The sequence below is a fragment of the Lutra lutra genome, chromosome 4, assembly GCF_902655055.1.
Source record: "Lutra lutra chromosome 4, mLutLut1.2, whole genome shotgun sequence".
NCBI lineage: Eukaryota > Metazoa > Chordata > Mammalia > Carnivora > Mustelidae > Lutra > Lutra lutra.
This window is the reverse complement of record NC_062281.1, coordinates 170,357,038-170,379,739: the sequence shown is the minus strand read 5'-3', so window position 1 is coordinate 170,379,739 and position 22,702 is coordinate 170,357,038. Positions and strand designations below refer to the sequence as shown.

At 41.9% G+C, this 22,702-nt stretch overlaps 2 protein-coding genes across 2 annotated transcripts in view; one reads left to right on the top strand and one right to left on the bottom strand.

The window, feature by feature from the left end:
* Window positions 1-4,897: 4,897 nt before the first annotated feature.
* On the bottom strand, window positions 4,898-5,245 carry LOC125099293 (mitochondrial import inner membrane translocase subunit Tim17-A-like). Its single transcript, XM_047728770.1, has one exon. It carries the CDS (start codon window positions 5,243-5,245, stop codon window positions 4,898-4,900), a length of 348 nt encoding a protein of 115 aa, XP_047584726.1.
* A 6,692-nt stretch (window positions 5,246-11,937) lies between these two features.
* Window positions 11,938-22,702, top strand: part of LOC125097970 (protein argonaute-4) — a 40,294-nt gene continuing 29,529 nt past the window's right edge. The window contains exons 1-2 of the mRNA XM_047726244.1: window positions 11,938-12,348; window positions 21,503-21,668. Coding sequence (XP_047582200.1) covers window positions 12,330-12,348; window positions 21,503-21,668 — 185 coding nt within the window. The 5' untranslated portion in view covers window positions 11,938-12,329. The remainder of the gene's footprint in view (window positions 12,349-21,502; window positions 21,669-22,702) is intronic.

Sequence of the window (22,702 nt, the reverse complement as noted above, 5' to 3'; positions counted from 1 at the left end):
GTCCATCTGGTCCAGTGTGTCATTCAAAGCCCTTATTTCCTTGTTGATCTTCTGCTCAGATGATCTCTCCATTGCAGTGAGTGGGGTGTTAAAGTCCCATACTATTAATGTATCATTGTTGGTGTGTTTCTTTAATTTTGTCATTAATTGGTTTGTATAGTTGGCCGATCCCATTTTAGGGGCATAAATACTTACAATTGTTAGATCTTCTTATTGAATAGACCCTTTAATTATGATATAGTGTCCTTCCTCATATCTTATTACAGTCTTTGGTTTAAAATCTAATTTGTCTGGTATGCCTAGGTGGCTCAGTCATTGAGTATCTGCCTTCAGCTCAGGTCATGATCCCAGGGTCATGGGATCAAGCCCCGCATCAGGCTCCGTGTTCTTCGGGAAGCCTGCTTCTCCTTCTCCCACACCCCCTACTTGTGTTCCCTCTATCACTGTCTCTTTCTGTCAAATAAATAAAAAATCTTAAAAAAAAAAACTAATTTGTCTGATGTAAGGATTGCCACAGCAGCTTTTTTTTAAATGTCCATTAACATGATAAATGGTTTCCCACCCCCCCACTTTAAATCTGGAGGTGTCTGTGAGTCTAAAATGAGACTCTTGCAGATAGCATATTGATGGGTCTTGCTTTTTTATCCAAACTGACACCTGTGTCTTTGATTGGGGCATTTAGTCCACTTACATTAAGAGTAACTACACTGAAAGATATGAATTTATGTCATTGTATTACTTCTAAAGTCACTGTTTCTGTGTATTGTCTCTGTTCCTCTATGGTCTATGTTACTTTTGGGCTCTCTCTTCACTTAAGGATCCCTTTTAATATTTCTTGCAGGGCTGGTTTAGTAATCACATATTTTTTTAGTTTCTGTTTGTCCTGGGATGCTTTTATCTCTCCTTCAATTTTGAATGACACCCTAGCTGGATAAAGCATTCTTGCCTTCATATTTTTCTCGTTTAGCACCCTGAATATATCATGCCAGTCTTTCCTGGCCTGCCAGGTCTCTGTGGATAGGTCCGCTGCCTGTTTAATATTTTACCTGTGTAGGTTACAGACCACTTGTCCCAAGCTGCTTTCAGGGTTTTCTCTTTGTCTCTGAGATTTGCAAGTTTCACTATTATATGTTAGGGTGTTGACCTATTTTTATTGATTTTGAGGGGCACTCTCTGTGCCTCCTGGACTTGAATGCCTGTTTCCTTCTCCAGATTGTGGAAGTTCTCTGCTCAGAATTTGCTCCCATATACCTTCTGCCCCCCCCTCCTCTTCTTCTGGGGTCCCAATTATTCTAATATTGTTTTGCTTTATGGTACCACTTCTCTCTCGAATTCTCCCCTCGTGATCCAGTAGTTATCTCTCTTTTTCTTAGCTTCTTTATTCTCCATCATTTGGTTTTCTATATCACTAATTCTTTCTTTAGCCTCATTTATCGTAGCAGTAAGAGCCTCCATTTTTTAATTGCACCTCATTAATAGCTTTTTAAATTTTGGCTTGATTAGATTTTAGTTCTTTTATTTCTCCAGAAAGGGCTTCCCCAATGTCTTCTATGTTTTTTTCAAGCCCAGCTAGTATCTTTATAATTGTTATTCTGAACTTTAGTTCCAACATTTTAGTTATATCCATACTGATTGGGTCTCTGGCAGTCAGTATTGCCTCTTGTTCTCTTTTCTGAGGTGAGTTTTTCTGTCTTGCCATTCTGTCCAGGGAAGAATAGATGAACAAGAGAACAAAATACTAAAATGGCTACAATAAGCCCAGAGAACTATATACCAAACAAATTAGAAAAGACCCAAAATGAAAAAAAAATTAAATTAAATTTTAAAAAGAGAGAATATAGGGCACCTGGGTGGCTCAGATGGTTGAGTGTCTGCCTTCGGCTCAGGTCATGATCTCCAGGTCCTGGGATAGAGCCCCACATCATGTTATCACGCTTCTGGTTCAACAGGGAGTGTGCTTGCTTCTCCCTCTGCCTCTCCCCCTGCTCGTGCTCTCTGTCTCTCTCTCTCTAATGAGTAAATAAAATCTTTTAAAAAAGAGAGAGAGATAATATAATCAGACAGGTTGAACAGAACAGAGTAATACACTGGATCCTGTGTGTATTTTGGCCTATTTGTTAGAAAACTAGATCCCAAAATTGTAAGGAAACAAACAAACTAAGTACTGTGAAGTGTGTAAACCTGGCAATTCACAGACCTGTACCCCTGGGGCTAATAATACATTATATATTAATTTAAAAATAATTTTAAAAAACTTATATATGTACAAAAATAAAGTTAAATACAGTGAAAGGATAGAATGTAACTATAAAAATGAAAATTAAAGGACAAAAATAAAGAATATAAACAGACAGTTGAACAAAAGAGAGCAATACGCTATATCCTGAGTATTTTGGTTTGTTTGTTAGAGGAAACTACATCTCAAAATTGTAAAGAAAGGAAAACTTACATATGTATATAGATAGATATATAAAAAAATTAAATACATTGAAAGAATAGACTATAAATGTAAAAATGAAAGTTAAAAAATATTTTTGAAAGGGAGTTGGTGGGGCACCTGGGTGGCTCAGTGGGTTAAAGCCTCTGCCTTCAGCTCCAGTCATGATCCCAGGGTCTTGGGATCGAGCCCCGCATCAGGCTCTCTGCTCAGCAGGGAACCTGCTTCCCCCACCCCCCCACCTGCCTCTCTGCCTATTTGTGATCTCTATCTGTCAAATAAATACATAAAATCTTTAAAAATAAATAGATAAACAAATAAATAAAAGAGAGTTGGTAAAATAAGAAATTGGTTGGAAAAGGAAAGAGAAAAAAATTAAGTTCAAAGATTAAAGAATCATGGGATTCTTTAACCATTCAAACCATGAATTCTATATACTATATTTTTCCCCTAGTGCTAGAGTTTTACAGTTCTTTATGATCAATAAACTTGGTCTTATCTTCTTCTTCTTTTTTTTTAAAGATTTTTATTTATTCATTTGAGAGAGAGAGAGAACACAAGCAGGGGAAGAGGCAGAGGGAGAAGCAGACTCTCCGCTAAGCAGGGAGCCCAACACAGAACTTGATCCCAGGACCGCAGGATCATGACCTGAGTTGAAGGCAGACACTTAACCATCTGAGCCACCCAGGTGCCCCAGTCTTATCTTATTCTTTTTATTTATTTTTTTGTTTATTATTAGTCTCACTTCAAGATTGAACTGCATGAGGAGGGGAACCCCACTTCTCTGGCTCACTCTTGGATCCCCATTACCTAGTCCAGGGTTTGGCACATGGCAAATCCTCAATAAACAGTTGCTGAAAAAATTCAGTAACATATAAGCCAATGAATATTTTCATATTAACTTAATAGACTCTAAAAAACCACAAAAGTCATCTGACCTTACCTTTTTCATCATTTCCCATCCAAGTACTAACCAGGCCCGACCCTGCTTAGCTTCCGACATCAGACGAGATTGGGCGCGTTCAGGGTGGTATGGCCGTAGACCTTTTTCATCATTTCAAACTTGCTTCAATACCATCAGGGGCCTGGAGCTCACTACTTCCTGAAAACCCTTCCAGACTTTGGATAAGTCTGGGTATTAGAAAGGTCTTTCTAAAATCAATTATTCCCCACCCCCAACCTATAGATAAAGAAGGCTTGTTCTGGGCTGGGGTGGAAGTCAAAGGGATTGGGCATTTTTTTGAGCCCTTAAAGTGCCAGGCACAGTGTTAGGTGCTTTCCATTAATCATCTTCTTTGATCATCTCAATAACCCTAGGAAACGGTGTCATCCCCATTTCACAGATGAGAAAGCTGACGTTCAGAGAGATGAGATGACTTATTAAATGTCATGTGGCCTCTAGAGCTGAAATTTGATAATTACACTATAGAATTGGAATCCAAATCTAGATTTATCTCATTCCCTAATTCATTCCCTTTATTTCAGCTTGAAGAAGAGAGAAAAAAAAATCAATTGTCCCAGTTAAAAAGTGTAGTAGAAGCAAAGGCTGGAAGTAAAAGCAAACATATTAATTGATTTGTTTGTCAAAACCGCATGCACTGGGGCGCTTGGGTGGCTCAGTCATTAAATGTCTGCCTTCGGCTCAGGTCATGATCCCAGGGTCCTGGGATCAAGCCTGGCATAGGGCTCTCTGCTCAGCGGGAAGCCTGCTTCTCCCTCTCCCTCTCCCACTCCCCCTGCTTTTGTTCCCTCTCTCACTGTGTCTCTCTCTGTTGAATAAATAAAATCTTTAAAAAAAAAAACCAACAACAACAAACCTCATGCACTTAGTAGCTACCTCACTCCTTAGTAGCTATGCCATCTCGTAAAGATGGCAAAATTAAATATAATTGCCAAGTGTCTCTATTCCTTGCTCTAGATCATGAATACATAGAAAGCTGACTGCTTACAAAATACAAAAAAGGGTCACTCATTTTTTTTTTAAGTTCCAGGAGTTGTTTTATTGTTTCACTGACAGAATAGTAATATCAGGCAGAGAATCCCCCAAGGAAATGATGGTCATGTTTCATTGTTGTTTGCCCTCTGCTCTTTCATCTTCTAAGCATTTACTATTTTTCATTTACAGATATTAGACATTTATTTTTATCACAAATGCAATCCAAGCGTGAATACATAAATGCATTATCTTTTAACATCTGCCCCCACCATGTTCCTTTAAATAGAAAAAAGACTTAAGCATCTCTTCAAAGCTTATGTGGCCATAGCTGTCCCACCTATGGTTTTAAAAATAAACCATAATTTACCTTCTGAAATCCTTTCTTGAACTACAGCTCATTCTGTTAAAGAAATCATGGGAAAGAAGTCCTATTGATATTGTCGATAGTCTCCAAAAGGTGAGGATGGTAATTGGGCAGAAGGCAACTGAGAGGGGTCTTCAGCAAACTGAGGACCATTGGGAAATCATGCAGAGATAAATCTTATCAACAAGATACCAGGTCCTATAATTAAAGCTAGAATGCCACCCATTACTGCTGACCCAACCATGGCCACTGATCCATCTCTTGCTGCCAGTATGGCTCCTGTTAAGGCAACACTTGTGATGGAGTTCCAGGAATCTTTCCCTCCGACTTGAACCATAATGCCGTCAGTCATGAAAAATAAATCTCCACAAACTGCAAAGCTACCTCTCAACTGCGGAGCCCTGGTTTTAATAGCTGTGAAACTCCCTTGTAGTCTGTGGTTTACTCCCACTGGAGAATTGTGAAAACCTTTGAGTGGTTGAAAGATACCATCAACTGTGGTATCCATGGTAAAGACCCCACCACAGTCATCCACAATTCGCTCTCACATATATTCCTCCATCTTGAGTCCACCCAAAAACAAAAACAAAAACAAAAAACCCTTTTTAAAAAGTTTTTTATTAAAATTCCAGTTGGTTAACATATGATATAATATTAGCTTTAGGTGTACAATACACAGATTCCACACTTTCATACAACACCTGGTGCTTATCCAGCAAATGTACTCCTTAATCCCATCACCATTTCCCCCATCCCCCATTCCCCCCCTTTCTGGTAACCATTAGTTTGTTAAAAGAGGGCTACTTGGGTGCGCCTGGGTCGCTCAGTGGGTTAAAGCCTCTGCCTTCAGCTCAGGTCATGATCTCAGGGTCCTGGGATCAAGCCCCGCATCGGGCTCTCTGCTTGGTGGGGAGCCTGCTTCCTCCCTCTCTCTCTGCCTACTTGGGATTTCTGCCTATCAAATAGATAAATAAAATCATTAAAAAAATAAAAAATAAAAGAGGGCTATTTCTTTTAAAAAAGAAAAAAAGAGGGTCACTTCTATTCGACATCGTACTGGAGGTTTAGGGCAATTAAGCAAGAATATAAAAGAAAAAGCATCCGTATTAGAAAATAGAAAGAACTATTCTATTTGAAGATAACATGATTTTATATATAGAAGATGCTAAAAAATCCACACACATAAAAATTAACTGCTAGAGGAAGGTTGTGGATGCAAGACTAATATAAAAAATCAATTGCATTTCTACATATTAGCAATGAACAATCCAAAAATGAAATTAAGAAGACAATTCCACTTATAATAGTACCAAAAAGAACAAAGTACTCAGGAATAATTTTTTTAAAAGATTTTATTTATTTGAGAGAAAGAGAGAACATGAGCAGGGAGAAGGGCAGAGAGAGAGAGAGAAGGACAAGCAGACTCCATGCCGAACAGGGAGCCTGATGTGGAGCTGGATCCCAGCACCCTGAGAACATGGCCTGAGCAGAAGGAAGACGCTTAACAGACTGAGCCACCCAGGCACTACTCAGGCTTAAATTTAACCAAAGAAGTCTAAAATTGCACTCTGAAAAATTGTTGAGAAAAATTAAAGAAGACCTAAAGAAATGAAAACATATCCTGTGTTTATAGAATGTAATATTTAATACTGTCAAAATGGCAACAATCCCCAAATTAATCTGCAGATTAAACATAATCCCTATCAAAATTCCAATTGCCTTTTTTTTTTTGCAGATGTGAACAAGCTGATTCTAAATTTCATCTAGAAATGTAAGAGACCCAGAAGAGCCAAAACAATCTTGAAAAAGAACAAAGTTGGAGGACTGACACTACCTGATTCCCAAGATACAAAGCCATAGTAATCAAGACAGTGTGATACTAGCATAACAAAAGACAAAGATTGAATAGAATTGAGAGTCCAAAAACAAACCCTTACAATTGGCAGTTGATCGATTTTGACAAGGGTTGTAGACCATAGGAGAAACCAAAGTCTTAAACAAATAGTGCTTAGAAACTGTGTATCTGGGGCGCCTGGGTGGATCAGTGGGTTAAGGCCTCTGCCTTCAGCTCAGGTCACGGTCCCAGGGACCTGAGATCGAGCCCCACTTAGGGCTCTCTGCTCAGCGGTGAGCCTGCTCTCCCCACCCCCGCCCCGTCTGCCCACCTCTCTGCCTACTTGTGATTTCTGTCTGTCAAATAAATTAATAAAATCTTAAAAAAAAAGAAACTGTGTATCTACATGAAAAAGAATGAATTTGAACTCTACCTCCCATCATATACAAAAGCAAACTCAAAATAGATCAAAGACTTAAATGTAAGAGCTAAAACTATAGAATGCTTAAAAGACAACATAGGAATAAATCTTCATGACTTTGGATTAGGTTTCTGAGATATGATAACAAGCACAAGCAATCAGAGAAAATTCAGATTGTTGAAATTAAAAACGTTTGTGCTTCAGGGGCACCTGGATGGCTCAGTCAGTTGAGTGTCCAGCTCTTGATTTTGGCTCTGGTCATGATCTCAGAGTCCTGGAACTGAGCCCTGGGTCAGTCCCCACACTCAGTGGGGAATTTGCTTAAGGCTTTCACTCCCTTTCCCTCACCTCTTCCCCACCTCAAATAAATAAATAAATAAATCTTTAAAAAAATAAAAAGAGCAAAGAGTTGAATCAACATTTCTCCAAAGAAGTTAAACAAATAGACAACAAGTACATAAATAGATGCTCAACATCAACCATCCTTAGGGAACAGCAAACCAAATATACAATGAGATACCACCTCATACTCATGAGGATAGGGATAATTTTTTAAAATCTGAAAATAACAAATATCATCAAGAATGTGTAGAAATTAGAGCCCTCACATATTGCTGATGGGAATATAAAATAGTGTAGGCACTGTGGAAAACATTTTGTCAGAAAGTTAAACAGAGAGTTACCATATAACTGAGCATTTCTACTCCTATGTTTATACCCAAAAGAACTGGAAAATTATATATCCACACAAAACTTATGTGTACCCACACAAAAACTTGCACATGGTTGTTCACAGCAGCATTATAATGGCCCAAAAATGGAAACAACCCAAATGTCCATTAACTAATGAATAGATCAACAAAATATGGTGTATACATACAATGGAATATTATTCAGCATTAAAAGCAATGGAGTAGGGGCACCTGAGTGGCTCAGTGGGTTAAAGCCTCTGCCTTCGGCTCGGGTCGTGATCCCGGGGTCCTGGGATCGAGCCCCGCATCGGGCTCTCTGCTCGGCAGGGAGCCTGTTTCCCTCTCTCTCTCTCTGCCTGCCTCTCTGCCTACTTGTGATCTCTGTCTGTCAAATAAATAAAATCTTAAAAAAAAAAAAAAAGCAATGGCGTAGTGGGGCACCTGGGTGGCTCAGTCAATTAAGCATCCAAATCTTGATCTCACCTCAGGTCTTGATCTCAGGGTCATGAGTTCAAGGCCTGCATTGGGCTCCATGCTGAGCATGAAGCATATTTTTTAAAAAAAGCAATGAAGTATTGATGCATGTTACAACATGGATAAACCTTGAAAACATTATGGTAAATGCAAGAGCACATACTATGTTATTCCATTTATATGAAAAGTCCAGAATAGGCAAATCTATAGAGACAGAAAGCAAGTTAGTGGTTTCCAAGGGCTGAGGTACAGGGTTTCTTTTTGGATGATGAAAATGTGCTGGAATTGGATAGTGGTGATGATTGCACTTGTGAATACACTAAAAACCACTGAATTTTACACATTAAAATGACGAATTTTATCATACATGAATTTTATCTCAATTTAAAAAATGCAAAAGAGGGAGGCTGCCAGTAGAGTAAGAGCAGGTGGGCAGAAATTCCATTTGGATGCCAGGTGGTGTCTCTTGGCAAGCTAGTCTTGTTTGGTAGTATCCAATGCAGGTCCCTGTCCTCCTCAGCCAAGTGGCTCCAATTCAGCTGCCACTTAAGATTTTTGTATGAATAAGGGGTTCCCCAGCTAAAAAAGAGTAAAGCCCTTGGCCCAACTGATCAATTGCAAAGAAGTTTCTCTCCGACTTCTAAGCTCCAGACTTGCAGAATGTTAGTATGAGGAGAGGCTGGGGAGTCAAAACATCAACAGAAGCCAGTGGCCCAGACAAGGGTTGGAGTGTCACAAACAGTGCTGGTGGCTGGAACCCAGCCTTCTGGCACAGTGTCTGCTAACAAGGATCCCTCTGGCTCTTTCTGATCTCAGGGGAGCATTGACATATTGGAGAGGTTTAGTTTCATTCATAAGCCTTGACTGAGCATGTTCTGGCTCTTACCCCAGATGGCCTCAGGTGGCTCAGACACAGGATGTGAAAACATGCTCAGTCCCTGACAGTTCTGCTCCCCTCTCTTGGCCCGAGCTGAGATCTTGGGTACACTGTCTCTCAAAGGACAGCAAGACAGCAGCAGGGGAGCAGATCTTAGCCTGGGGGAAGGAGGGAAGGCAGGAAAACTAGTGACTATTGGGCACATATATTGGGTCAGAAACATAAGAACATGCACATATATGATTTAACTTCCTCCTTACTGACTCCTTTAGCAGTAGGTGAAGGGACTTGTGCCAGGTACTTGGAGCTATTATGCTATAGAACTGAGATTTGAACCCAGGATCATCTGATTTGAAAGTCTGTGCTCTGAAGAAGCTGGAAGTTCACCTAGGCCCCTCCATTGGACCGTTTCTAGCTCCCACTGTTGGCACATTACTTGCTCATTCATTCATTCAGTCATTTGTCCTGTAATTTTCCCTGAGTAGGCATTTGGTGCCACATAATGCTTTAGGCAACAGACACACAAACCTGAATACCCGAATAAAGTGTAGGCCCTGTCTTCAAGGATTTATAACGTATTGGGAGCTAAGCCTAGACAGAGACATAGACCAGAGGCTGAGGTAATTATACCACCAAGGGAGGCCCTATGGTGGTTTGGCCAGATGGCAAGTGGTTTTAATACGAGAATGAGAATTCAAGGTTTGGGGCAATGGGGGCAAATATATGGCTAATTCTCTACCCAACCCCCACCCTGTCCTGTAGATGTGTGGGGTGCGGGAGAATGAGCAGCCACCATCAGAGAGAGCTGAGGGGGAAGTGGTATTCTAGGGCATGGCTTCTACTCTGCCACAGCAGGAAGTGGGGGGAGGGCTTGCTGAACAGGCCAAGGCTTAGGGGAGTTTACTACTATAGGACTTTGGTTTGGAAGGGTTCAGTCAGAAGGGTCTTTGGGAAGGGGGCAGTGGGTGCTAGAGTGAGTTTGGGAAGAAGAATGTAGATCAGAGGGGTCAGGAATGATGGGGTGAGAGAGAAGGGATTGAAGTATTGCAGTCCCGACTGAAAGTACAGGGTAATTACATTTCATACTCAGGTTTCTGAGGCTATTTTCGGTACAGGAAACAAACTATCATGTTTGCTCAGGGTACCAAAAAGAACATGGGGGAAATTTGTTGGGAAGTGCAAGAGGGAAAATCAGCCTCAACTCAGGCTGGAAGCCACTAGTACTGTTTAAACTATGGGAGGAATTTAGCCTGGAGTAGCGGTGAAGGGAGGTGGCTACTAGGTTTAACTCAAAGCTTGACTTCTATTTGGTTTTTCTTATCCTCTTAGCTGCAAACAGGTCTGTTCATTTTGTGAGTACTTCCTCCTCTTCAAACTCGTGTCCCCTCTTGCCGCTTCCCGTTAATATGTGGTTTAAGAGAGAAGTGGCATGGTGCTATAGAAAGAATTTGGAATACAGTATCCCTCACTATAGAATCTAGTCACTCAAAGTCCCACTTCCATAGCCAGTCAGGGATAGAAGCAGCCAGAACCAGAATGCAGGATTTAGAACTCCCATTTTCCCATCCTTTACTGCATTATCATATAATGCGGAGTCTGACTTCCTTAGCGTCCCTGAGCTTCAGTTTCCTTAAAAACATCTACTTTATAGTAGTTGTAAAGATTAAATGACACGTGAAACCCATAATACAATGCCTGGCCATGGAGTGCCCCTAAGATTTTTTTATTATTACAGGCAAAAATTACCAGGCCCTCTGGCTTGATGCTCAGATGAATATCTCATTATACATGTTATAGGCTGAACATATGAAATTCATATATTGGAATCCTTACCCTCACTATCTCAGAATGTGACTGTATTTGAAGATAGAGTCTTTAAAAAGAAGTCTGTAAATTGGGCCTTAGTCCAGCATGATTAGTGTCCCTACAGGAAGAGGACATTTTGACACAGACATGTACAGAGGGAATATCATGTGAAGACACAGTGAGAAGATGGCCATCCTCCAGCAAAAAAGAGAGATCTCAGAAAAAAACAACCTTTGATCTTGGACGTCTAGCCTCCAGAACTGCAAGAAAAGTAATTTCTGTTATTTAGGCCAGTCTGTGGCACTTTGTGATGGCAGCCCTAGCAAACTAATACAACACATACATTGTACCCTTTTAACTGGTGGACAAAAGCTCCCTCGTTTTGCTTCTTGGCCTGTAGTGCTATGCTCTCCAACTCGAACAGTCAGCTAAAAGCCCCAAAGGTGCTGGTGGTCACTGGGCTGGCCATGCTGTCTTGGTCATGTTGCTCCCTTGGCTCTTGGGTGTTGGTCCCTTGGCTCTTGGCTGCTAAGAGGAAGTCATGTGAGAAAGCAAGACTTGCCCTTCTGAAGTGCCTGGTGACTTTCTGACTAGAGGTGCTTGTGGTGGTGGAACTAGCAAGAGACTGTCTCATGCATCAGGGTCCATTCCCCGGGTGCTTTCAGGCTGCATGGGAAGGGATGGACAACTGGGTGTACGATTTGGGTGAAGCAATGGGGGAAAAGGGCTGCGTCCTGTGGTGACCCTGGTGTCCTCTGTCCCAGGACAGTAGAGAAAGAGGACAGAGGAGAAAGAAGGGATCTGAGGTGGGAGGAAGAAGGAGAGGCGCCTGATGTGAATCACGGGGCACTTTCCTCCGCCAGAAGTAGCGAACTGCGTCTGTGGATCAGCAGGGTCTGGAATCCCGATCTTTTGCGGGGTACCGTTTGCCTGGAGGCTCTGGGACCACTGCACGAAGCCCCCCTCCAGCCTTTTGCCTGGCTGACTGTCCTGGGCGACAGGGCAGTGTGAACAGGCGCGCGCGCACCCGACACGTCCTCGGGGCACTGCCCCCTCCCGGGCGCGCGCCCGCCCCCACCCCACCCCGTCCCGCCTCCCGCCGGGCTCCGCTGACCGGGCGCCCGGGGCCGCGCACGCCCCTCCGCAAGCCGGGACCCTGGGCCGCGCGAGCCCCGTGCCCCGTCCCCGCCCGGCGGGTGCGCGCGCTGGCTCCCGCTCCCGCTCCCGCTGGCAGCGGCGGCGGCGGCGGCGGGGATTGTTTTTGTTGTCGCTGAGGCCGGAAGAGCCGCGGGAGCCGGGTCCCTGGCCCGGGCCGGGCGCCGCCGCCGCCCCCTGCCCTGCGCCCCGCGTCTCCGCGGCGCCCCTACCCCCAGCGCCAATATTCCGGAGATCAAGCGTTACGCGGCGGCGGCGGCGGCGGCGGTGGCGGCGGCGGGGCCCGGAGCGGGAGGCACCGGGGACCGGGGCGAGGCGGCCCCCGCCGCCGCCATGGAGGCGCTGGGACCGGGTGAGGAGCGCGCTCGGGCCGGGGCTGGCTGCGGCCCCGGGACTGGTGGGCGGGTGAGCGGGCGGGCGGGTTCGCTCCCGGTCTCCCCCATCGGCCCTTGCTTACCTGTGTTCCGGCCGTCAGGCGTGGGGGGAAGGGGATCCGTGCCCCGTAGCACAAGGCGAAGGGAGCTGACCTGGGCCTTGGGGGGGCGGAGACCGCGCTCCAGCCTGGAGAGATGAGGCACCGCTTGAGGTCTAAGGGAGGCAGGCCTAGGATGGTGACCCCCAGCCCCAAGTAGACGGGAGACCTAACTCAACCTCGGGGAGGTCGTCTGTGCTTCAGGGTTGAGGCAGGAGAGTTTGGGCCTCAGAAGGAATGATCTGGGCCAGGTGTTCAACTGAGGCCTGGCCTGGACTAGACCGAGAAGGACCCCCTCCTACTACCAGGGGTATTCTTGGCATGGGGCCACACCCGTGTTTTTCTTTGCACTGGTAGAAGGTCCAAAGCCCTCAAATAAGGAAGAAGAACTTCCCCCAAATACTTCTCATGACCCCCAAAGGCCAAGGGGCAAAGTACCCACCCTTTCTCGAAGGGCCTGAAGTCTCGGGAAATACGTCTGTCAGTCTGTGCAACAGTCCCAGAGGCTGTGGCCTTAGTGACAGGCAAGTTACCAGAGAGCCCATTCTAGTACAGGCTTTAATGCCCTGAGTTCTCTTCTAACTGGGTTTTAGGTGGTTGTGAGGATTGAATGAAGGTGAAAGTGCTTTGGAAACTGTAATTCAATGAATGACCTCTGTTTATCTCTCCCAGTCGGCCCAAGCCAGAGGAACCTTACCAGGTTGTAGCAAATGCTCTGCAGGTTGGGAAGCTGGTGCTCCCCCCTCAAACCCCAACAGGTTTCTAATGCCTTGGCTAAGTAGGGCAGGGTTTAGAGGCTGTGATAGAATTAACTTTAATATCAAACCTTATCTACATAGTGGACTTAGTTGTAGAGCATTTCATTTTTTTAGTATGTAGAAAATTCAGTTTACCATTTGAGTTTGGAAACTGCAGGTTTGTTTACTTAGAACTGGTTTACAAAACTGAATGATTAAAGCCCACCTTAATTTGCTGCCTAAAGTATTTTTTAAAGGCCCCCATAATCAACTTCCATATGCCTTTTAAAAATAAATTGGCTTTGTGATATTAATATTGTTTGATAAACCTGAATCTGAGTATTATACTGGGTTACTTCAGCTATGTCCCCCAGCCACAGGCATGATCATGTCTTTAGGAATGTAACAGATTTCTGTTCCAAGCTAGTCATTTAATAGTTGTATAACCTTGGGCAAATTACTTAATTCCTTTGAACTTTCATTTCCTCATCTGTAAAATGAGGGTAATAATAATTATGTGCTGCAAGATTGTTGTGAGAATGAAATGAGATAATGCATATGAGGAGTCTTATTGTGGAAACTAATGCATTGTAGATATTCAACAAATGTTTCTTCTTCCCTCCCTGTTAGTAATCCATAATTGAAGCAACTGTTGCATTTATGAGCTGTTGCTGGAAGAGACTATGTAACTAACTGTGTATACAATCTGAATGTCATGGAAAGATCAACCTGGTAGTTAGGAACCTCCTAGGGACTTTTGGGGGGGGGGTGATTTTAGCTTTTGCAGATTTAAAGACCTAGTTCACTCAGGATTGTGGAAAATTAATTCTCACTAAGCACAGTTTTAAGACATGAATGTATAAATCAAAATGTCACATAGATCTTTTCTGCTAACTAGAATATTTTCTTTCTGCTGTCTAGCAAACCCTTTTTCAGGTGTCACAGTATCTTGGAAATAATAATAAGCTGCTTGCTGAGCATAGAATTGGAGCAAAGGGAGTTGATAGTCTTGTGGGATATTTTATCCAGGCTGTTTTAGAACTTAGAGAAGCATTTCAGCTTTGCTGAAGCACACCAGTCTAGTGCTTTGTGCCCTCCTCAGTTGAATAATCACTGATGCATTCCTGGTCTTGCTGTGTTCTCTTCTTACCCCATTTTGATTTCTGACTATAATAACTTAGAAATATAGTTAGTCAGATTACCATTTATTTTGGCTATATTAATGATAACTTTTATTTTTACAGTGCTTAACAGTTTGGAAGGTGCTTTCATAGCTCTTAACTCATTTGAACTTCTGTGAGGTAGGCAAGGTAGCATTAGCCCCATTTTACAGATGAGTAAAGAGATTCAGAGAGCTTAAGTGACTTCTTCAAGATCTCAAGGCTGAGTGTTGAAACGCAGATGAGTCTGGGTCATCTGACCCCTAGTCTGTTGCCCTCTTCTTCATTAAGACTGCTTCATCCAATTGGTGTAAAGTAATATTTGTTTCCTTTTTGGAAGATATAATTTTCTGACTTTCTCACCAACTTTTGGAGATATGCCCATTATAAAGCCCAGGGACTGAGCACTGACTATAACATGTATGCAAGTATAGTCGCAACAGCTACCATTTATTGAGCACTTACTATTATGAGGCACTGTGTTTAAGCTTTATGTGTACGTTATCTCATGGGATCCTGACAATTGCTTTATGAAGTAGATGCTATTATTACCACACCTCCCATCTTTTATAGATGAGGAAACTGAGGCACACAGTGACTAAGAAACAGGCCCAAGGTCATGCAGTTAAGGACTGGTAAAACCGTGATTGAAACCTACACAGTTCGGTTCTGCCTTAGCCATTGTGCTTTATTTCCCTGAATAGTTTGCTGATTCAAAAGAAACCAGCCGGGGCCCCTGGGTGGCTCAGTGGGTTAAGCTGCTGCCTTCGGCTCGGGTGGTGATCTCAGAGTCCTGGGATCGAGCCCCGCATCGGGCTCTCTGCTCGGCAGGGAGCCCTGCATCCTCCTCTCTCTCTGCCTGCTGTGATCTCTCTGTCAAATAAATAATAAAATCTTAAAAAAAAAAAAAAACAAAGAAACCAGCCTTTGGAAAATTTAGATCATAGTTTTCTAAATAATCTCCTAACTTACTCAAAGAAATGACCACTTGCCTTCTAGCTTTTCTCTCTTACCAAAGAAACGGCACACAGTACTTACCTTTCTCCTTATCCCACTTCTTTTTATTTCCTTTGCCTCGGTCCCTTTTGGCATCAAATACTTCACAATCCTAAGGCATCTATATATCTCTGAAGTACATTGGGAAAGAATAAGCACCGGGCTGGGAATTAGGGAACCTAAATTCTAGGGGTACCTGTGCGGCTCAGTAGTTAAGCGTCTGCCTTCAGCTTAGGTCATGGTCCCAGGGTCCTGGGATTGAGCCCTGCATCAGGCTCCCTGCTCGGTGGGAAGCCTGCTTCTCCCCTCTCCCACTCCCCCTGCTTGTGTTCCCTCTCTCGCTGTGTCCTTTCTCTGTCAAACAAATAAATAAAATCTAAAAAGAAAAGAAAAAAGAAACCTAAATTCTAGTCAGAATTTAAAATCAAAGCCCTATCATTTGCTCCACATTTCTGTTTCTGAATTTCTATCATAAAGCTGGATTATGATACAATGATTGTTTAAATGTACCTTTGACTATGCAGGGCTACCTTGTCTATATGGTTTAATTGGGTTAATTCAGTATGCCTGTCCTCTCTGATATTATTTATCATTTACCTCTTTCCTTGTTTTTAAATGTCTGACCACGCCCAGAGTAGATCCCTTGTATACCAGAAGTGGAACTCAATTCCAAGCAACCATATTTTTAGTATAAATCATGTGCTTTTGCTAAGTGAAAAATAATAGTCAATTCTTGGGTTTTTAGGAATGACTGGTTTCTCTTTGTCTTTATCTGAAGCTGCTACAAAGATGACAGGTACAGCCATACCTTGGGGATATTGCGGGTTCAGTTTGCACCACTACAATAAAGCAAATATCAACAATAAAGCAAGCCCAGTGAATTTTTTGGTTTCTCAGTACATATAGAACTTAGGTTTACACGATACTATATTCTCAGTGTGCAGTAGCATTATGTCTAAACAATGAACATACCTTAAGTAAAAATCCTTTATTGCTAAAAACTGCTAACCATCATCTGGGCTTTCAGTGAGTCATGATATTTTTGCTGGCGGGGCTCTTTCCTTTGATGTTGATGGCTGCTGACAGATCAGGGTAATGTTGCTGAAGTTTGAGGTGGCTACAGCAACTTCTTAAAATGAGACAACGATGAAGTTTCCCACATCAATTGACTCTTCTTTTCACGAATGATTTCTCTGTAGCATGCAGTGATGTTTGATAGCATTTTACCTGCAATAGAACTTCTTTCAGAATTGGAGTCTGTCCTCTCAAACCTTGTCACTGCTTTATCAACAGGGTTTGTACATTCTAGGTGCTTTGTGGTCAGTTCAACAATCTTCACAGCATCTTCACCAGGAATAGATTCTGACTCAAGAAACCACTTTCTTTGCTCATCTACCAAAGCAACTCCTCATCCCTTAAAGTTTTACCACGAGGTTGCAGTCCTGCTGTCACATCTTCAGGCTCCACTTCTAATTCCAGTTCTCTGGCTATTACTACCACATCTGCAGCTACTTCCTCCACTGAAGTCTTAAACCCCTCACAGTCATCCAGGAGGGTTAGAATCAACTTCTTCCCAACTCCTGTGAAGGTTGATATCTTGCCACTTCCCATGAATCATGAGTGTTCTTTATGGCATCTAAAATCATGACTCCTTTCCAGAAGGTTTTCCATTCTCTTTGCCCAGATCTATCAGAGGAAATCACTCTCTATGACAGCTATAGTTTTACAAAATGTGTTTCTCAAATAATAACTCCTGAAAGTTGGAAGTTACTCCTTGATTTTTGGGCTGCAGCATGGATGTTGTGTTAGCAGGCATGAAAATGACACTAATCTTGTACACCTCTGTCAGAGCTTGTGAGTGACAAGGTACAGTGTTCCTGAGCAATAATATTTTGGAAGAAATCTTTTTTCCCAAGTAGTATGTCTCAACAGTGGGCTTAAAGTATTCAGTAAACCATGTTATACACAGATGTGCTGTCATCCAGTCCTTGTTATTTCATTCATACAACACAGGCAGAATGGATTTAGCATAAATCTTAAGGACCTTAGGATTTTCAGAATGAATATTGGCTTGAACTTAAAGTCACCAGCTGCATTAGCCATTAACAAGAATTGGTCTGTCCTTTCACGCTTTGAACCCAGGCATTGACTTCTCTCCAGCTATGAAAGTCCTAGATGATCTCTTCTTCCGATATAAGGCTGTTTCAACCACACTGAAAATCTGTAGCCACCTTCATTAATTATCTTCACTAGACCTTTTGGATAACTTGCTGCAGCTTCTGTATCAGCATTTGCTGCATCGCCTTGCCCTGTTCTGTTCTAGAGATGGCTTCTTTCCTTAAACCTCATGAACCAATGTCTTCTAGCTTCAAACTTTTTCTTTCTCTCTCTCTCTCTCTCTCTCTCTTTTTTTTAAGAGCATGTGCCAGAGAGCATAAGCAGGGGTTGAGAGGTAAAGAGACAGGGAGAGAAAGAATCTCAAGCAGGCTCCATCTCAGCATGGAGCTGGAGAAGACAGCGATTGGGGAGGGCTTGATCTCAGGATGCTGAGCTCATGACCTAGCCGAAATCAAGAGTGAGACCCCAACAAACTGCGCCACCCAGGCACCCCCATCTTCAAAGTTTTCTTGTCTCAACCTCTTTCAGCCTTCATAGAAGTGAAGAGAATTAGGTCTTGCGCTGGGTTACGGGCTTAACTTGAGGAATTTTGTGGCGTATATTGATCTCTCCAGACCACTAAGACTTTCTCCATATCAGCAGTAAGGTTGTTTTGCTTTCTTATCGTTCATATGTTGACTGTAATAGCACTCTTAACTTCCTTCAAGAACTTTCCCGTTGCATTCACAGCTTGGCTGACTGGCCCAAAAGGCCTACTTCAGCTGGGTCTTGACTTTTTTTTTTTTATATTTTATTTATTTATTTATTTGACAGAGATCACAAGTAGGCAGAGAGGCAGGCAGAGAGAGAGAGAGAGAGGAGGAAGCAGGCTCTCTGCTAAGCAGAGAGCCCAATGCAGGGCTCTGTCCCAAGACCCTGAGATCATGACCTGAGCCGAAGGCAGAGGCTTGACCCACTGAGCCACCCAGGTGCCCTTGTCTTGACTTTTGACATGCCTTCCTCACTAAGCTTAATCATTTTCTGGCTTTTGGATTGAAAGGAGCCACATGTGACTCTTCCTTTCACTCGAATACTTAAGGGCCCTGTAGGGTTATTAACTGGCCTAATTTCAGTGTTGTAGTATCTCAGGGAATAGGGATGCTTACGGAGAGGAAGAGAGGGGAATCGCCAGTCAGTGGCACAGTCAGAACACAAAACATTTATGGGGTTAAGTTTATTGTCTCATAGGGGTGCAATTCATGGCACCCCAAAACATTTACAATAGCAACTCAAGGATCATTGATCACAGATTCACCATAACAAATATAATAATAATGAAAAAGCGTCAAATATTGGGGGAATTACCAAAGGTGTGACCAGAGACATGAAATGACCAAATGCTGTTGAAAATAGCACCAATAGTCTTACTCAATGCAGGATTGCCACAAACCTTCAATTTGTAAAAAAAATGCAATATCTGAAAAGCACAATAAAGCAAAGTGCAATTAAGTGAGGTATGCCTGTATTTTTCAGTTCAACATTTATTGAATTCCTACAATGTGCTAGTCTTTGATGAGGTATTGAGGAGATAACAATGAACTGAAGGGCAATTTCTTCTCAGAATTTATAGGCTAGTGAATGAGACGATAATTAAATGCCATTTCTGTGTACATGTGCTAAGTGTTCCCTTGTACAGAGGGTCTTGGGTATACCAGGATGCATCTTCCAGTTTGGGAGACTTCCAGAAAGGAAGTCACACCTAACCTGAGTTTTGAAGGATGAGTAGAATTTAGGGATAGATTGAACAGTGAATTTAATATGTGAGATTTTCCATAACTTTAAGAATTAGTATATGGAGATCTGTCAACACACATCTCATTAAAGTGTTTGCTTTGATTTTCCTAACTGATGTTGGACCAGAATACCTCTTACTTCAAAGTTTTCTCTCCGTAGTGATTTGCCTTTGTTCTTGGCAAAGTGCCATAGCAGTAAGAACCTGTTATAACTTTCCACTGTGATCACTGTAATTTACTCAACACCTATTCATAACAGAAAAGATGTTTATTTTTTAGGCCATTGTCTACTTGACATTATCATCAGAAAGAAGTAAGGTTTTCTAGAGTCAATATTTCCCAGCCTGTGTTTCCTTAATCCTTATCTCCTGAATATTGGCAGATATTTGATTCTAAAAAGAGAGAGTTGAGGGGGAAAATAAGTTGGGTAAATGATTAAACAGATTTATTTATTATAAAACTTACTAGAGGGCACCTGGGTGGCTTAGACGTTAAGTGTCTGCCTTCGGCTCAGGTCATGATCCCAGGGTCCTGGGATCAAGGCCCACATCCGGCTCCCTGCTCAGCAGGAAGCCTGCTTCTCCCTCTCCCACTCCCCCCACTTGTGTTCCCCCTCTCTCTGTGTCTCTTTCTGTCGAGTAAATAAAATCTTAAAAAAAAAAAAAAAACTTACCAGAGAATTTAGTATAATAATGTACATTGGAATTTTGAGAAGGGGAGAGAATATGCAGTTTCTTAGCTTATGGAATCCTTTCTTTTTGTGGACTGTTTTATGGAGCATCAGGGATAATTTGGAATGACTGCTCTTTCTAGACCAGGGTTTCTCACCCTCAACACTATTGATATTTTGGACAGATACTTTGTTGTAGGGGCTGTCTTGTGCACTGTAGGATGTTTAGCTGTATCCCTGGCTCCCGCCCACTGTATGTCAATAGCTCCCTCTGAGTGGTGACACCAAAAATGTCCTCCAAACATTGTCAGATGTTTCCTGGAAGACAGTATCTCTCCCAGGTTGAGAAGCACGGTCTAAACTGTAAGTTCTTTGAAGGCAGAAGCTCTTGTTTCCAGAATCTACAGCACAGGTTAGACGTGTAATAAGTGAATAAATGTTAAATAAATAAGCTAGACATTATGATCAAGAAATGTCACATTGTCCAGTTTCTATAAACATTAGGTTATGAACAGTAAAGTCTAGCATTATTGATATTGTTTCACCATCTAAGTTAGCAAGTAAATTAATAAACATATAGCTACTATTTATCTGCTCCTCTGTACAAATTATAATAATGTAGTCTAGTGGGTGCCTGGGTGGCTCAGTGGGTTGGGCTGCTGCCTTCAGCTCAGGTCATGATCTCAGGGTCCTGGGATCGAGTCCCGCATCGGGCTCTCTGCTCAGCAGGGAGCCTTTTTTCCCTCTCTCTCTCTGCCTGCCTCTCTGTCTACTTGTGATCTCTCTCTGTCAAATAAGTAAATAAAATCTTTAAAAAAAAATAACATAGGCTAGTTTGTGAAGGATTAATGGATCTTCTCCAGCCTGAGCATGGTGATAGTCCCTAGAGCTTAGAGATGGTTTTATTTATTTATTTATTTATTTATTTATTTATTAAGATTTTATTTATTTATTTGACAGAGATCACAAGCAGGCAGAGAGGCAGGCAAAGGGGGAGGGGAGCAGACTCCCCACTGAGCAGAGAGCCCAATGCGGGCCTCGATCCTAGGACCCTGAGATCATGACCCAAGCCCAAGGCAGAGGCTTAACCCACTGAGCCACCAACGTGCCCAGAGATGGTTTTATTTTAAAATACACATAATTTGGGGGCACCTGACTGGCGCCATCAGTGTAGCACAAGACTCTTGATCTCAGGGTTGTAAGTTTGAGCCCCACATTGGGTAGAGAGATTACTTAAAAATAAAATCTTTTAAAAAATGCATATAAATTTGTAAGCCTAGCTGTAGATCTACTAATACTTATAAAAGGTTTTCTACAGTAGTCTATATCTGAGAGGAGTTCATCATGCTGTCTATATAATTTTAATGTTCCCCAGATTGAAAATGATAGCCACATGGCAAAATATTTAGAAATCTAGAAAACCTTGGGTTAAAAGATACTACAGACTCTTTGTATCAGAGTATGTTCAGTGAATAATAAGATCTCAATAATTATATCTTATTGTTATCATCGTCATGATCACGAAGGGAATATTATCCTTTATGACCAAATAGCACATCAAATGTCTTTGAATCTCTTCAGGACCTCCAACTAGCCTGTTTCAACCACCTCGTCGCCCTGGCCTTGGAACTGTTGGAAAACCAATTCGACTGTTAGCCAATCATTTTCAGGTTCAGATTCCTAAAATAGATGTGTATCACTATGATGTGGATATTAAACCAGAAAAACGACCTCGGAGAGTCAACAGGTAAGTATCAGAAAAAGTAGACTTCTGTATATTTAAATGCATATAAATGCATTCTATATATTTATATATGCATTGAGTGCATATAAATGCATATTTATTATGTATCATATTGTTCTCTAAATTCTTTCCATGTAGGCTTTGTTTTCTAAGATGGTAAGTTTCTCGATAGCAGCTTTGTTGTCTCATACACGGTTACTCCGGAGATTGTCGCACAGAGCTGGATACGTCATTGTTCTTTAAGTGAATACTTATTGAATGAAGGAGAAAGTCACTCTCATTGTCCAATGGTAGCAGAAATTTAAATAATAAAATAAATAAAAATAGGTGAAGCCTTAGTGTCTATGGGAAATTAGAACTATCTGAAAATTCAGGGGCTGGCTCAGTTGATGGAGCGTGCAACTCTTGATCTCAAGGTTGTGAGTTTGAGCCCCATGTTGGATGTAGAAATTACTTAAAAATAAAATCTCTTTAAAAAACTATCTGTAAATTCAAATTTTATTATTAAGTGTTAGTATCCGACATGAGAAAAATGTAAGTGTAAAGGCAGAAGAATCATCTTGGAATATTGAAAAAAGTAAGCTCAGAGAGAAGCTCTGTTAAATCTGACATTACCCAAGAGGGGTCTGAATGAGACGATTCAAGGCTTGTGGTCTGTGTGGCAGGAATTTACCAAGTGTGAAGACATAGTCCTGTAGTAGATATTTTTATAATGCTAAGAACACCTGCTTACCTTTTCTCTGTTTTCATGTCATGATAGTTACACCATCCTTAATATTAGGATTCTTGCTTTTCTAAGAATACCCCTATTGTCAAGTGCAATATTTTATGCTGCTCGATTTTTGTTTCTCGTTATAAATCAATAGTATGGCTTTCTGGTACAGTTTAATCTCATGCAAGCCCATAATTGCTTGGCTATTGTATAACTGAGATCAATTGTAATAGAAGTGGTATTAATGGCTAATGTTAATCCATTCAATAAATATTTTATTGAGTGCTTACTATGTACCAGGTATTGTTCTATGCCCTGGGAATAC